The 15,971-nt window shown below is 37.3% G+C and overlaps 1 protein-coding gene across 4 annotated transcripts in view; it reads right to left on the bottom strand.

Moving 5' to 3' along the window:
* LOC106873855 (uncharacterized) overlaps positions 1-15,971 on the bottom strand; it is a 78,719-nt gene that overhangs the window by 16,459 nt on the left and 46,289 nt on the right. For all 4 annotated transcript variants that reach the window (XM_089340009.1, XM_089340011.1, XM_089340010.1 and 1 more), the window contains 4 exons: positions 15,254-15,290; positions 14,330-14,411; positions 3,147-3,352; positions 1,571-1,943 (listed from right to left, as the gene is read on the bottom strand). In XM_089340009.1, the coding sequence (XP_089196135.1) occupies positions 1,571-1,943; positions 3,147-3,352; positions 14,330-14,411; positions 15,254-15,290 (698 nt within the window). The remainder of the gene's footprint in view (positions 1-1,570; positions 1,944-3,146; positions 3,353-14,329; positions 14,412-15,253; positions 15,291-15,971) is intronic.

Genomic DNA, 15,971 nt, shown 5'->3' with positions numbered 1-15,971 from the left:
ATATCCCTTCATCAGCTGTCTCTATTCTATCTAGACGTTTCGATATATATATATATATATATATATATATATGTGTATACACACACACATGTGTGTGTGTGTATGTATGTTTATGAATGTGCTTGCATGTATCCTTGTCTTGACATCCTGTGATGATCGTAAATGAGCATCACTGTCATACAAGCACGGTTGCTTGTTTTCCATTTTGTTTCCAGTCTTTCATGGAAAGACATATCAAGCAAATGGCATAGGAAAACATTAATCTTGCTTGGAAACAAGTTAAGGTCGGGAACAGGAAGGACATTCGGCCATAGAAAAATCTGCCTCAATAAATTCTGTCTGATCCATGCAAACAAGAAATGATGATGATGATGATGATGATGATGATGATGATGGACAGCTTAATTCAACAGACCTCACACACACACACACACACACACACACATGGAAAAAATTCTTTAAATGTCAGCAACCTATTGTGTCTTTGAAAGAATGCATGTGAAATCAACAGAGTTATCTTTTGCCCTTTATCAAGATCAGAAATGTTGATTTTAAAGTTGTGCTACACAAACTTTCTTTTTAACTATTATTTCCTTTCTTACTTTACAAATGCCTTCCAATGCTGCCTGCTCCCATTTGCTATGATTCAACCAAATCAAATACACCACAAAAAATAAATAAATAAATAAATAAATAAATAAATATAGGCGTAGGAGTAGCTGTGTGGTAAGTAGCTTGCTTATGAACCACATGGTTCTGGGTTCAGTCCCACTGCTTGGCAACTGGAGCAAGTGTCTTCTACTATAGCCCTGGGCCAACTAATGCCTTGTGAGTGAATTTGGTAGATGGAACTGTGTGGAAGCCTTTCCTCTGCGTGTGTGTGTATGTCTATTTAATGTACCACACTCCACAACTTGATAACCGGTCTTGGTTTGTTTACATCCCCTTAACTTGGCAGTTTTTACAGAAGAGACTGATATAATAAGTACCAGATTTTTTTAAAAAAATTTGTGAAGACCTGTCAAGCCAAGTGAAATCATAATTGTATCCTTCGTTAATACCAGTTCCCGTATTCTACTTATATGAGCAGAATATGGGAACTGGTATTAAGGAAGGATACAAAAATATTAGGTTTATAAGCCCTAAAATTCACTCCATAATTGCCCATGGGCATATAACGTAATGGTTAAGAGCGTGGGTTACTAACCCCAACATTGCGAGTTCAATTCCAGGCAGTGCCTTGAATAAATAATAATGGCAGTGCCTTGAATAAATAATAATGGCAGTGCCTTGAATAAATAATAATGGCAGTGCCTTGAATAAATAATAATAATAACAACATCAGCCAAAAAATACCTTAGGAATGAGAACCCAGGGTTGAGTTCAGAATTCTGCCAGGACACCTGATGAAGGCTGGAGAGTAAATCAGCCGAAACATTGTGGTAACAACAAAATGAAGACATATATCCGTCCAATGTAAATAATGAACAAGTATGGATGTCAAAACAATAAATAAATAAAAAACAAAACCTAAGGAATTCTAAGAATCAAAACTCATGACTGATCTTACTTGATTTTGTCTTTGATGCTCGATGAGTGAGAAATGTCATTTCCATTTAATCCACTCAATGTCTTTATTGCTTCCGGAATGGACTTACTATTGGCAGCGCTGTTGCTGCTGCCACTGAAAGTCTTCTGGGACTTGTTCTTGCTGCCGATGCTCTCACCAATTGAAGACGATAGATGTTTGTTGCTGAGTTCTTCACTAATAGAGCTTGTTGCTTTGCTACTACTACCACTACTACTACTACTGCCACTGGCGGTGTGGTGCAGTGTTTTGCTAGTTGAGCCCAATTTACTACTTGCAGAATTCTTCTCTTTCCAACTGGGTGTTATTGTCGAAGCATAACTTTCCTCAGCTGGCGTGGAAGCGTTTTCGTGACCTGTCGAAAAGATAATTGAAATGTCATTTAACCCATTACCTACCAGTGATCTCATATGAGATCACTTAAAAATTACAAATTTCGTAATCATCTGTCAATATTTACACATATCTAACCTTTTTGCTATATCTACTAGGTATATTTCTCTGATGTTCAAATGAGGTTTGCTCATTTTTCACCCAATATCTCGCTTATTTCTATTTAAAATGTTATTTTGATCATTCCAGTGTGTTTCTAAAGCTGTTTTATGCTAGAAATCAAAGATTCATAAAAAAAATTCCACTTAATAGAATTATGGGAGGTAATGGGTTAAAATCACTGTCCCATGCTTGCATGGGAACACGAGCTTGTGTGTGTGTGTGTGTGTGTGTGTGTATGAAGAGATGCTGAAAAGTTCCTGGCTTTAGGGGTATTACGAAAGGCTTGGTTGGAGACCCAACTCTCTTCGGAGTTCTTTTACAGGGATTAGAAAAACTGAAGAAGCGCTGCAATATATGCGTGAATCTGAGAAGGGGAATATGTTGAATAAAATCATAATTAACTGATCCTCCTGCATTTTCTTTTACCTAAAGCCAAGAACTTTTCAGCACCTCCTCGTAGATACCGCCACAAGCACTGACACAGACAAATTACAGCCCAAACACCACTACAGTCAGTACAGGTACCCTCAGAGACCACACTGAAGCATACATGAGTACATACCAGTCATTGTTGGCACTCCGTCGCTTACGACGACGAGGGTTCCAGTTGATCCGATCAATGGAACAGCCTGCTCGTGAAATTAACGTGCAAGTGGCTGAGCACTCCACAGACATGTGTACCCTTTACGTAGTTCTCGGGGATATTCAGCGTGACACAGTGTGACAAGGCTGGCCCTTTGAATTACAGGCACAACAGAAACAGGAAGCAAGAGTGAGAGAAAGTTGTGGTGAAAGAGTACAGCAGGGGTTACCACCATCCCTTGCCAGAGCCTCGTGGAGCTTTCGGTGTTTTCGCTCAATAAACACTCACAACACCCGGTCTGGGAATCGAAACCGTGATCCTATGACCGAGAGTCCGCTGCCCTAACCATTGGGCCATTGCGCCTCCACTCATACCAGTCATAACTACAACCTAAATACCCCTACTACATCCTAGACACTACAGCCCAGACCCCACGACTTCTACCCATGCACCACGATGAGAATGATTACAAATACTCACGGCGTCGAGATGCTGCTTTCTCCGGCCGTTCATGGTGTCGGCCTTCTTTAGCCGAACTATCTCTGCTCTGCTGGATAACCTTATCCTCGCAGGATTTCTCAGCTGCTTTCCTCAGCCTATAAAGCTCTTTACTTTCATATTTCAGTCTTTTCTCGAGAGTGTACAGTCCCAGACAGGTTTCTGTCAATGTTTTCTGCTGTAGGTTTCTAATGAGCAGGGAAGTAAAATAAATTAAGTAGAGTTACATAATTGTAGGAAACATGGAGCAAACGCTGTGTGCACATACAGTTTTCTGCTGTAGCTTTTCTAGCAAATAGGGAAGTAAAATGAATTTAATAGAATTAAATAATTGTAGGAAACAATAACCAAAGCCTCTGTAGGCACACCTACACACACACACATACTCATAGTAATTAATATTGAAGCTTCAAGATAATGCATGATTAATTCAAAACAATGTGAATAAATAAGCATTACACCTGACTGAATGCTAATGGGTTAAACCAGACATATCTGACTTCTCGTACCTACCCTACAATGCCATTCTAAAGATAAACCATCGAGTTTTAGGGATTCACACAGACACACAGACAGACACACATTCTCATCAAATATATTATATATATATATAAAAACATATATATATATATGTATATGCGTATATATATTTTTTTAATCTATGTACATGCATATATATGTTGCAGCTAGGTGCGCTTTACATTACAAAACCCCTTTGTGTCAATAAACTAGGTGCATGTGATTGGTGGCAAAACAATGCAAAACTCATCCTGCCTCTGCTCTGATATGGAAATAAACTATACATAATGGTGATGATGGTATACAGGACCGCACTTAGACAAATAAGAAGGGTGTGTGTGTATGTACCCAGAGTTACCATTCAGCCAGACCAGACATATGTTTGGCTCTCTTCCAAAAAAAAGCAAACAAGACAAAAATCGAGCCAATGAGGAAGACTCTCTAAGTGGTCGCTCAATATGCTAGAAATAGCAGCCAAATCTCCTTTTTAATTGCACCCCATCATCTACATACAAAAAGGGATGTGTTAGATATAATGCAATCCTTGTTTTACTGTCCAAGAAAAAAAAAAAAGAAAGACAGGATGGTCATGGCTGGAATGCTCTGACCACAAGTCAGAACTAATCAGAACTGATTTTAGGAGCTAATCAACAATGACAATAAGAATAACAATGATGAGGCAAAATTGGAATTTGTACAAAAGGAAGAAATGGAGAACAAAGTGGAATATTCCAGATTCGTTGTATTAAATAGATTAACGAAAAAGACAAAAAAAAAAATAACATTGTTATTCCAGCAAAAAAAAAAAAAAAAAACTGTACTGATCAATAAAAATAGATGATCCTTTTTTACATGTATGTATGTGTGAGAGAGAGAGAGAGAGAATTAATCCACATAAGATACAGTGCTGTGACAATGGTGTATAACAGAGCAAACTTATATAAAATAGTTCAGACCAAAGATGATCAAACCTGGTAGGTAAAGTTTAAGAAACCAACTGAAATTAGATCTGTCTCCCTTTCTTTCTCTCTCTTGTTTTATATACATATATATATATATATATATATATATATATATATATATATATATATATATATATATATATATATATATATATATATATATATATATATATATATATATATAAATTCAATAATAGGATGAATTCTTTTACAAGAATTTATCAAGTAGCTAGCGTGAAAAAAACCTCATAAGGGAAAAAAATCCATCATTTATTCCCAAAATATATATTTATTCATATAATGCCCTTATATAAATAAATATATATATATATATATATATATATATATAAATATATAGCATTTGACTGCAGTCAAATGACTGAAACACATAATAGAATAAAAGAATAAATATATATATGCCCTTCCTCTGAGTGGTTGGCGTTAGGAAGGGCATCCAGCTGTAAAAACTCTGCCAAATTTAGATTGGAGCCTGGTGTTGCCATCCGGTTTCACCAGTCCTCAGTCAAATCGTTCAACCCATGCTAGCATGGAAAGCAGACGTTAAACGATGATGATGATGATGATGATGTATATATATATATTACAATTAAAAGGGTAAAGGTTTATCAATTTATTAATTTATTAATAAATTAACAATTAATAATTTTTACCAAGCCCTTCGGTATGTAAACACCATTATCGGTGGAGAACTTATTTAAAAGTTCTTATACATTTATAAACATAATTAAGGGATCAGCAAACAGTTGCTTCACCACATACCGAAGTTCAGAAATAGCAGCTAAAAAAGCTGAGACTCCAACAGATAGCATTGCTTGTAACTCACAAAGGCAAAAACAAGAAGAAAAAAAAACAATGAAAACTAACCAGTCGAAGTTAATCATAGACGCGTTTAATCCAGAAACGCGTCTATGATTAACTTCGACTGGTTAGTTGTCATTGTTTTTTCCTCTTGTTTTTTTGCCTTTGTGAGTTACAAGCAATGCTATCTGTTGGAGTCTTAGCTTTTTTAGCTGCTATTTCTGAACTTCGGTATGTGGTGAAGCAACTGTTTGCTGATCCCTTAATTATGTATATATATCTATATATATATATATATATATATATATATATATATATATATATATATATATAGAGAGAGAGAGAGAGAGAGAGAGAGAGAGAGAGAGAGAGAGAGAGAGAGAGAGAAATAAAGAGAGAGAGAGAGAGAGAGAGAGAGAGAGAAATAAAGAGAGAGAGAGAGAGAGAGAGAGAAATAAAGAGAGAGAGAGAGAGAGATACACACACCATGTTGCATGCCACATGGTGTATGAGTTCATGTTAGCTAACCAGGTGGATGTAATAAAATAGTGAGGATAAGATGTAGCAAAACAGATAAGACTGATAAAAAGGGTGAAAGAGGTTGTTTTTTTTTCTTTTTTTCTTTTTTGGTAATTCCTTTCGGTTTGTTATCAGTAAAAGACTTTTAGTAGCACTGTGCAGAGTTTGTAGAAATGCACGTGCAAGATATGCAACGCTGCACAGCAATGATGTTAAGGCACTGAACCGAGAGGATCTGTGGAGATTGGGAAGAAACAAAGGATGGCCTGTAGGATATGTAAAGTTAAGGATATGTAATGACAGGCAGAGCTCAAGTGATCTGAGACAGTGGATAGACATTAGAAATATAGGCAAGGTTGTGTGGTAAGAAGCTTGCTTCCCGCATGGTTCTGGGTTCAGTCCCACTGTGTGGCAGCTTCGGCAAGTGTCTTCTACTATAGCCTTGGGTTGACAAAAGTTTTGTGAGGCGATTTGGTAGACGGAAACTGAAAGAAGCCTATCATATGTATGTCTATGTGTGTGTGTGCGTATATATATATATATATATCTATGTATGTGTGTTTTTGTTAGGTGTGTTTTCATGTCTGCTTGACAGCCGGTGTTGGTGTGTTTATGTTCCTTTAACTCAGTGGTTTAGCAAAAGAGACAGATTGAATAAATACCAGGCTTAAAAAAAAAACGTACTGGGGTCAGTTCATTTGACTACAAATTCAAGGCAGTGCTCCAGTATGGCCACAGTCTTATGACTGAAACAAATAAAATAAATAAGAAATAAAAGATGTGATGTTAGTCAGGCTGATGAGACCTGCTACGGTCACCACGGAAACCAGAACTACCTGTTTCATGGTTGAGTTACCAGCGACAAAACTGACTCTGTTCCTCACTTGAGTAGCTTGGAGGAGGGTGTGTGGACACCCAGGAGGACCAAAAACAAGACATGTCAAAGGGTGGATGAGCTCACTGTGGACCAACAGCCATCCAGTTGAAGAAGGCGACAGGGCAAACCACCCCAAAATTTCAGCCAAGAAAACCTCAAGCTACAAGACAATGCATGATTAATTCTAAACAATGTGAATCAATAAGCATTAGATTTGACAGAGGAATCTGAATGCTAAAAGGGTTAAACCAGCCATTTTCAGGCCCAAATATTCTACCTGTTTTATATTCAAATGTGCCAGATTTGGCTTCTCACACTTACTCTACAATGTCATTCTGAAAGTGTACAATCACATCAGTGAAATCACAAAGCTATGTGATACTAATGCATGATTAATTCCAAACAACACAAATGAATAAGCATTGAGTTTGACAGAAGAATCAGAATGCTAAAGGGTTGAGGTTTATATTTCAGTGAATAAAAAAGAAAATGGAAAAAAAAAAGAAAAGAAAAGAAAAACAAAGCACAACAATGAAAAATGAAAATGAGAGCTCGTTATAATAACTGTGTACTGAACAAGAAGGAAATTGAATGAAGTTGTAGCAGTCACGACTTATGTGCAATCAAAAACAAATGTCGACTCGACAAGTGTTTGGTTCGACTAACAAAAAAGGGTGAGAGGAAAATATTATAAGCAGATTATATAGAGAGGCAATTAGCTTGATCCAGATCAGCTTAACAAGAAACATAACAAACAAACAAAATAAAAAAAAGGTGTTAATTATAAAAAAGAAATCTACAAACAATTTCCAAGAAAAGCTGAAAACTTTTTCATCGATTTCGAGATGTGGATTATATCAATTTACATGTAAACATGTGTTGTTATTTTCAACCAAGTCATTGCTGATAGAGCAGGGTTGGGATCAAATATTGTTTATGTTATTTCAAACTAGGTTGATGTTGTTGTTGTTGTTGTTGGCACTCCGTCACTTACGACGACGGGGATTCCAGTTGATCTGATCAACAGAACAGCCTGCTCGTGAAATTAACGTGCAAGTGGCTGAGCACTCCACAGATACGTGTACCCTTAATGTAGTTCTCGGGGATATTCAGCGTAACACAGAGTGTGACAAGGCTGGCCCTTTGAATTACAGGTACAACAGAAACAGGAAGTAAGAGTGAGAGAAAGTTGTGGTGAAAGAGTACAGCAGGGTTCACGACGATCCCCTGCCGGAGCCTCATGGAGCTTTAGGTGTTTTCGCTCAATAAACACTCACAATGCCTGGTCTGGGAATCAAAACTGCGATCCTATGACCGCGAGTCCACTACCCTAACAACTGGGTCATTGCGCCTCCACTAGGACATCATCATTTAACATCATTCAAACTAGGACATCATCATTTAACATCTATCTCCCATGCTAGCCTGGGTTGGATGGTTTGACGAGATCCCAGTGGGTTCAAGGACTGCTTTGGCATATGAAGGTACATGGTTTAGTGGTCAGGGGCATTTGGCTCTTGATCCTGAGGTCATCTGTTCAATTACCAGCAGTGTATTGTAGCCTTGAACAAGATACTTTATTTCACATTGCTCCAGTTCACTCAGCTGGCAATAATTAGTTGTACCTGTAATTCAAAGGGGCCAATCTTGTCACATTCTGCATCACGCTGAATCTCCCTAACAACTACATTAAGGTTACGCGTGTCTGTGGAGTCCTCAGTCAGTTGAATGTTAATTTCATGAGCAAGCTGTTCAGTTGATCAGATCAACTGAAACGCTCATCATCATAACCAACACAGAGCCAGGCTTTGGTATGGTTTCTACAGCTGGATGGCCTTCCTAACACCAGTCACTTTACAGCATATACTGGGTGCTTTTTCCATGCCACCATCACTAGTGAGGTCAGCATGTAGACTCTAAGATTATGAAACCTGAAGTTGAGGGTAGCTTTATGCTGGGAGATGAGGGGTTTAAAATAAGAGAGAAGAGTGGGGAGCAGGACACCATTGGTTGAGTAGATTTGGGGTCAAAGACAGTTGATCCATGCAGTTGATCAACTTATACAATGTGACATATGAACTACCTTTGATGAGCCCCTTTAAAACAAGGATCATATATACAGGGACCATATAAACAAAGGCTATATAAATAGGGTCCATACAAACAGAGACCATATAACAAGGGAAGGGACATCTTTTTAACTGTCACGTGTTTTAGTCAGTGGACTGTGGCCATGCTGGGGCATCACCTCGAAAGGTTTAGTCAAACAAATTGGCTCCAGTACTTATTTGCTTTCTTAAGTCTGCTAGTTACTGTATTGGTGGTCTCTTTTGCTGAATCGCTAAGTTATGTGGATGAAAACAAACCAAAACCAGTTATCAAATGGTGAAGTGAGAGGACAAACACACACCCCACACATATTCACACACACACACACACACACACATGATGGGCTTCCACGCAGTTTCTGTCTCCTAAATTCACTCACATGGCATTGGTCAGCTTTGGGCTATAGTAGAAAAAACATTTGCCCAAGATGCTGTGAATTGGGACTGAAGTCACAACCAGGTAGCAATAAAGCAAGTGCCTTAATCACTCAGCCATGGCTGCACCTCGAAACAAAAGTGAAAGGTTTTAAGTGCTGCACTGCTATGTATCTCAATGCACCAGCTGACATTTCAACACATTTAACTTCCTAGCATGTCTAAAACAAGAGAGTAAGGATCTCACAAACTCTATGCTGTCCCTAGCACAAGTAACACATAAGACAAGGGGAAGGGATTAATACATAGTCGCTCAGTATAGACACGAGGGAGTTTGTGTTCCTTAACAAACTCACACACTTCTGGGTGTCGTCAAGACTAGAAACCACAATACGGATATTCTGCTTGATCAGCCCTGCCTGTCATTGTTCCTGGAAAAAACTGAAGGCAGCCCAACACGACAAGAAGCATCATTACCAATGCTTAATTTGCCCAGACCTTGTTTGCAGTCCGTATACAACATCAGCAGTCATAAGGGAACTGTTCCCACCTCTCATTTGCACTGTTACCACCACAAATAAGCATATAAATAAACAAACTGCATGTGACACCTTTGGCAAGTGTCTTCTACCATAGCCTCAGGCCAACCAAAGCCTTGTGAGTGGACTTGGTAGGTGGAAACTGAAGGAAGCCTGTTGTGTGTGTGTATGTGTGTGCATGTATATATCTATGTATGTGTGTCTGTGTGTGTGTGTATATATCTATGTATGTGTGTGTGTGTGTGTGTATATATCTATGTATGTGTGTCTGTGTGTGTATATATATCTATATATGTGTGTCTGTGTGTGTATATATATCTATGTATGTGTGTCTGTGTGTGTATATATCTATGTATGTGTGTGTGTGTGTGTATATATATCTATGTATGTGTGTCTGTGTGTGTATATATATCTATATATGTGTGTCTGTGTGTGTATATATATCTATGTGTGTGTGTATATATATCTATATATGTGTGTCTGTGTGTGTATATATATCTATATATGTGTGTCTGTGTGTGTATATATATATCTATGTATGTGTGTCTGTGTGTGTATATATATCTATGTATGTGTGTCTATGTGTGTATATATCTATGTATGTGTGTCTGTGTGTGTGTATATATATCTATATATGTGTGTCTGTGTGTGTATATATATCTATGTATGTGTGTCTGTGTGTGTATATATATCTATGTATGTGTGTCTGTTTGTCTCCCAACCAGTGCTTGACAACTGGTCTTGGTGTGTTTATGCCCCTGTAAGTTAGCAGTGCAGCACCTTGAGCAAGTATCTTCTACCACAGCCCTGCATTGATTAATGCCTTGTGAGTGAATTTGACAGACGGAAACTGTGTGGAAGCCCACTGTATATATGCATGTGTGTGTGCGTGTGTGTGTGTGTGTGTGCGTCCCCACTATCCTGTGACAACCGGTGTTGGCTTGTTTACATCCCTGTAACTTAGAAGTTTGGCAAAAGAGCCCAATAGAATAAGAACCAAACATGAAAACAAAACAAAAAAAAACGAAAAAGAAAAAAAGAAAGAAGTAAATAAGTGCTGGGGGTCGATTGCCCCAGCATAGCCACAGCCAAATGACTGAAACAAATAAATAATAATTATCCTTTCTACTGAAGGATTAGGGGAACTTTTAGAGGAGGGGACTAGTCGATTACATCGACCCCAGTGTTTCACTGGTACTTAATTTATCGATCCCAGAAAGGATGAAAGGCAAAGTCAACCTTGGCAGGGTTTGAACTCAAAAAACGTAGTGATGGGCAAAATACAAATAATAATGATAATAATAATAATAATAATAATAATAATAATAATAATAATAATAAATAAACAAATAAATGAATATAATTTTTTGACACAGGTCGACTTACAGTTGAAGAAGAAACATGTATAGGACTAACAACAAGAACACAGATTATCACGTTAACAACAATAACAACAGTATGCATGTAAATCCAAAGACCCAGTAGCCGACAATGAGACTGCATTAATAGTTAAAAAACAATACTGACCGGAAAAGCAAGGTGTCGACCGAAGAATTTTTTTAAAAGACACAGAAAGAAAAATCTCACCGACCACCAAGAAACCACCTACTGACAAGGTAGATCTAAAATATACACATATAATGTGTGTGTGTGTGTGTGTGTGTGTGTGTGTATATATATATATATATATATATTATATAGTTGTCGGTGTTGTTGTTGCTTGTTGGCTGGTTGGTCGGACGGTCAGTTCGTTAGTATGTTGTCCTATAACTACAGATAATGACATGGTTGTATAAATAACTGCTTCACTGAAACCACACATTCTCATACAATTACTAAACTTGTCTGTTTTTGCTTCTTTATAATATACAACAGCAGCAACAACAATAACAAAACAATGTTTTGTTATTGTTCTCACTGGATTTTTTTTTTTTTTTACTTTTGTTGATATTTTTGTGACTTTTTTTTTTCTTTTTGCTCTGACTTATTTTGTTTATTTATTTTTTTAATTTATTTATTTGTATGTGTGAAACCCTGATAAATATACATAGAAAGATTAAGATGTTATGTCTACATGGGTGACTGCATGTGTATGCGTGAGAGAGGGGGGGAGAGAATATGTAGATATGTGAGTGTAGATGAGAGAGAGAGAGAATGAATATATAGATGTGTGAGTGTGAGAGTAATACTTGTGTGTGTGTGAGAGAGAGAGAGAGAGAGAGCCAGACAGACAGACTGACTGACAGTCGGAGAGAAAAGGAGAGAGAGAGAGAGAAAATGTAGTTATGTGTGTGAGAGTAATACTTGTATGTGATAGAGAGGAAGAATATGAAGGTATAAGTATGAGAAAGTAATATTTGTATGAGTATTAGAGAAAGGGAGACAGAGATAGAGACAGAGAAAGAGTGAGAGTGAGAGTGAGAGAGAGAGGAAGGGGAGAGACTATATGTGCATGACAGAGAGAAAGTATGTGTTTGAGATGTTATGCTGAAAGGAAAGAAAGATAGTATTAGTGTGTCTAAGTAAGAAAGAGAGAGAGAGACAGAGAGAGAGAGAGACAGAGAGAGACAGAGAGAGGCAGACAGACAAATAGAGAAGGAGAGTGTTAAGCCAACAAGGAAATTATGTTAAAAGCAAAATTATATGCTTTGAGAAGAAATGTTTTTTTGAAACTAAGACATCTTGAATATTACAAGTGCATAGCCCAAGGGGAAAAAAAGAAAAAAAATTGGTATGTCTGCTACCAAAGAAATACAAAACAATGGAGCCTGGAGTCAATTGGGTGAGAGACATTTGCTGCAAGTCCTTTAGCCAACATGTTATACAGCCTGACACAATAATGAAATAAATAAATAGTATTTATTTCTCAGTGTATACACATCATAAGTGGAGGCGCAATGGCCCAGTTGTTAGGGCAGCGGACTCGCGGTCATAGGATCGCAGTTTCGATTCCCAGACCGGGCGTTGTGAGTGTTTATTGAGTGAAAACACCTAAAGCTCCACTAGGCTCCGGCAGGTGATGGTGGCCGAACCCTGCTGTACTCTTCCACCACAACTTTCTCCCACTCTTTCTTCCTGTTTCTGTTGTGCCTGTAATTCAAAGGGTCAGCCTTGTCACACTGTGTCACGCTGAATATCCCCGAGAACTACGTTAAGGGTACACGTGTCTGTGGAGTGCTCAGCCACTTGCACGTTAATTTCACGAGCAGGCTGTTCCGTTGATCGGATCAACTGGAACCCTCAACATCGTAAGCGACGGAGTGCCAACAACCACAACAATACACATCATAAAGGAACAGTTATATTTTTGTTTGTAAGCCAGGTGTATATATATATAGATGCAGGTATGGCTGAATGGTTAAGAAGATTGCTTTACAGCCAAGTGGTTTTTGGTTCAGTCCCACTGCATGACACTTTGGGTGCCGGGGCTGACCAATGCTTTGTGAATGAATTTGGTAGGCGAGTAACTCAAAAGAAGCCTGTTGAGTGTGGGTGTGTGATTTTTCACTCGCCACTGCTTGACAACCAGTGTTGGTTTGTTTGTGGCCCCATAACTAAGTGGTTGGCAAAAAGAGACTGAAAGAATAAACTTGAAAATATATGTACGGGGGTTAATTTGTCTGTCTAAAAACCCTTCAAGATGGTGCCCCAGCATGGCCACAGACAATTGACTAAGAAAAGTAAAAGATAGAACACACATATATATACACATATTCGTATATATATATATACAACATATATATTTATATGTATGTATGTATATATATTTATATGTATGTATGTATATATATATATATATATATATATATATATATTTATTTGAGTGTGTGTGTGTATATATATGTATGTATGTATATATATATATATATATATATATATTTATATATATATATATATATATATATACATATATGTATATACTGTATTTTAACATGTATAAGGAACCCCCTAATTTGGGGGGGGCTTAACATTTGGAAAAAAGGTTTTGTAAAAGATTATAATACTATTCATGTATAAGAAACTCCCATATTTTTTTAACCTAATTTTTGACAAAAAAGGGTTACGAATACACATTAAAATACGGTATATGTGCTTGTGTGTGTGTTTGTGTATATATATATATATATATATATATATATGTAGATATATATTTATATATATATATATATATATGTAGATATATATTTATATATATATATATATGTAGATATATATTTATATATATATATATATATATATATATATATATATATATATATATATATGCTTTTCTTTATAAGATCTATTATGATCATCATTTAATGTGTGTTTTACATTTATATATATATATGACAATTACACACACACACACACACACACACACACACATGTATGTATGTATATTAAATGTACACTTTTCGTTACAGTCTTCTATACAAGGCATACAGCAAATAATATGAATACTTACTCAATATGAAATTGCAGGGAATCAGATGTGTTCGCAGCCTGGGTATCAGCCTTGGAAACTTCTGAATCTGACTTGCTCTTATCTACAGAAGAGATAGCAATGGTAAATCGTTTAAGTACAAATAATCTCAGAAGAGTGTAGTGGCCAAGCTGGCAAAGAGAATAAAGCTGTTAAGAGGGTGTGACTGTGTGCTGGAGAAGCTGGCTTCTAAACCACCTAGCTATGGTTTCAGTCCCACTAAGCAGTACCTACAGTGCAGAGGACATCTTTTCCTCCCTACATCTCTTATCACTTGTTTATTTTCATTCTACACCTTCTCATTGTTATGTTTTCTTTCATTTTTGTACATTTTCTCCACTTCATTTTACTTATTTATTTATTTGCATGTCTCTTCCTTACCTCATAATCTGCATCGTTTTACCTGTGTGTTTTAATCTGTCCACCCATCCACCCGTGCACATAGCCCTTACAGACCCTTTAGGGCCAGTGAGACTGATGCAGTTGGTTTTCCAGTTCAACAGTTGCAAGTCAACAGCTGGAGGAGAAAACCTTCTGCTTGCTTACTTAAGCCCTTCGCTCCCTCTGGAGTGTAGGCCATCGACAACTTTCCTCCACTGACTCTGGGTTGTCTTTTCCGCTTCTCTCCAGTTTGATTCCTGGCTTTTCAGCTACATGCCCTAAAAAGGTCATCCAGCTGTGTAGAAACCAAGCCGAAACAGACTACGGAACCTGGTGTGGCCCCCTAGCCTTACCAGCTCCTGTCAGATTGTTCAATCCATGCCAGAATGAAAAGCGGATGCTAACTGATGTTGACAGAAAAAAAGCAATGCTGCACACACATCAAGAACATTGGGATGCAACTGTTGGCACAGGAAACACACACATAAAAGTGCTGAAACACACACACACACTTAAATGACTTACTTTTATTTGAGTTTGCTTTCTCACTTTCAGGTGTTTCCTGTAAAAATAAGACAGAATAAGAATTAGGTTAGAGTTGGAATAAAAACTGAAATAGGAATATAGACAGAGGATTTTTGGTTGTAATAAATATGAGTATTAAGCATGTAGATTCTTGTTAGTTAAGGAAGTATAACTTTTTTATTTTTTCTTATTAAAACCTGAGGCAGAGACGCTAAGATCTTGCAGTAAAACTAGTTATAAGTGTTGAATAATCAGACAGATCTGTTTAACGATTCTGTTGGAATATTAAGTTTATGATGTGTGAGGGTACCATCTATGAAAAAAAAAATATTGTGTTTAATGAAAGTAAGGTCTTTCACAGTTTCCATTGACCAAGTTTGCTCACAAAGCATTGGTTATCATGGGGTTAAAGTAGCAGATACTTGCTCAAGGTGCCACACAGTGGGACTGAACTTGAAATCATGTGGTTACAATGCAAAGCTCTTTACTATGCATCTATGCCTGTACCTATCTCAATTATTAGGGATGTAAAAAGCACCAGTGCCGCTTCCATCTACAAGGCACCAATGCCAGTACCACATAAAAAGAACCCAGTACACTCTATAAAGTGGTTGGTGCTAGGAAAGGGCATCAAGCCATAGAAACCATGCTGAAAGAGGTGACTAAGGGCCTGCTGAGTGTCCATAGCTGATATACTACTTATATTTGACCTGTTTTA

This window comes from Octopus bimaculoides, chromosome 23, assembly GCF_046866305.1.
Source record: "Octopus bimaculoides isolate indiv1 chromosome 23, ASM4686630v1, whole genome shotgun sequence".
NCBI lineage: Eukaryota > Metazoa > Mollusca > Cephalopoda > Octopoda > Octopodidae > Octopus > Octopus bimaculoides.
The sequence above is the reverse complement of the archived record's forward strand: the minus strand, read 5'-3'. Positions and strand labels throughout refer to the sequence as shown.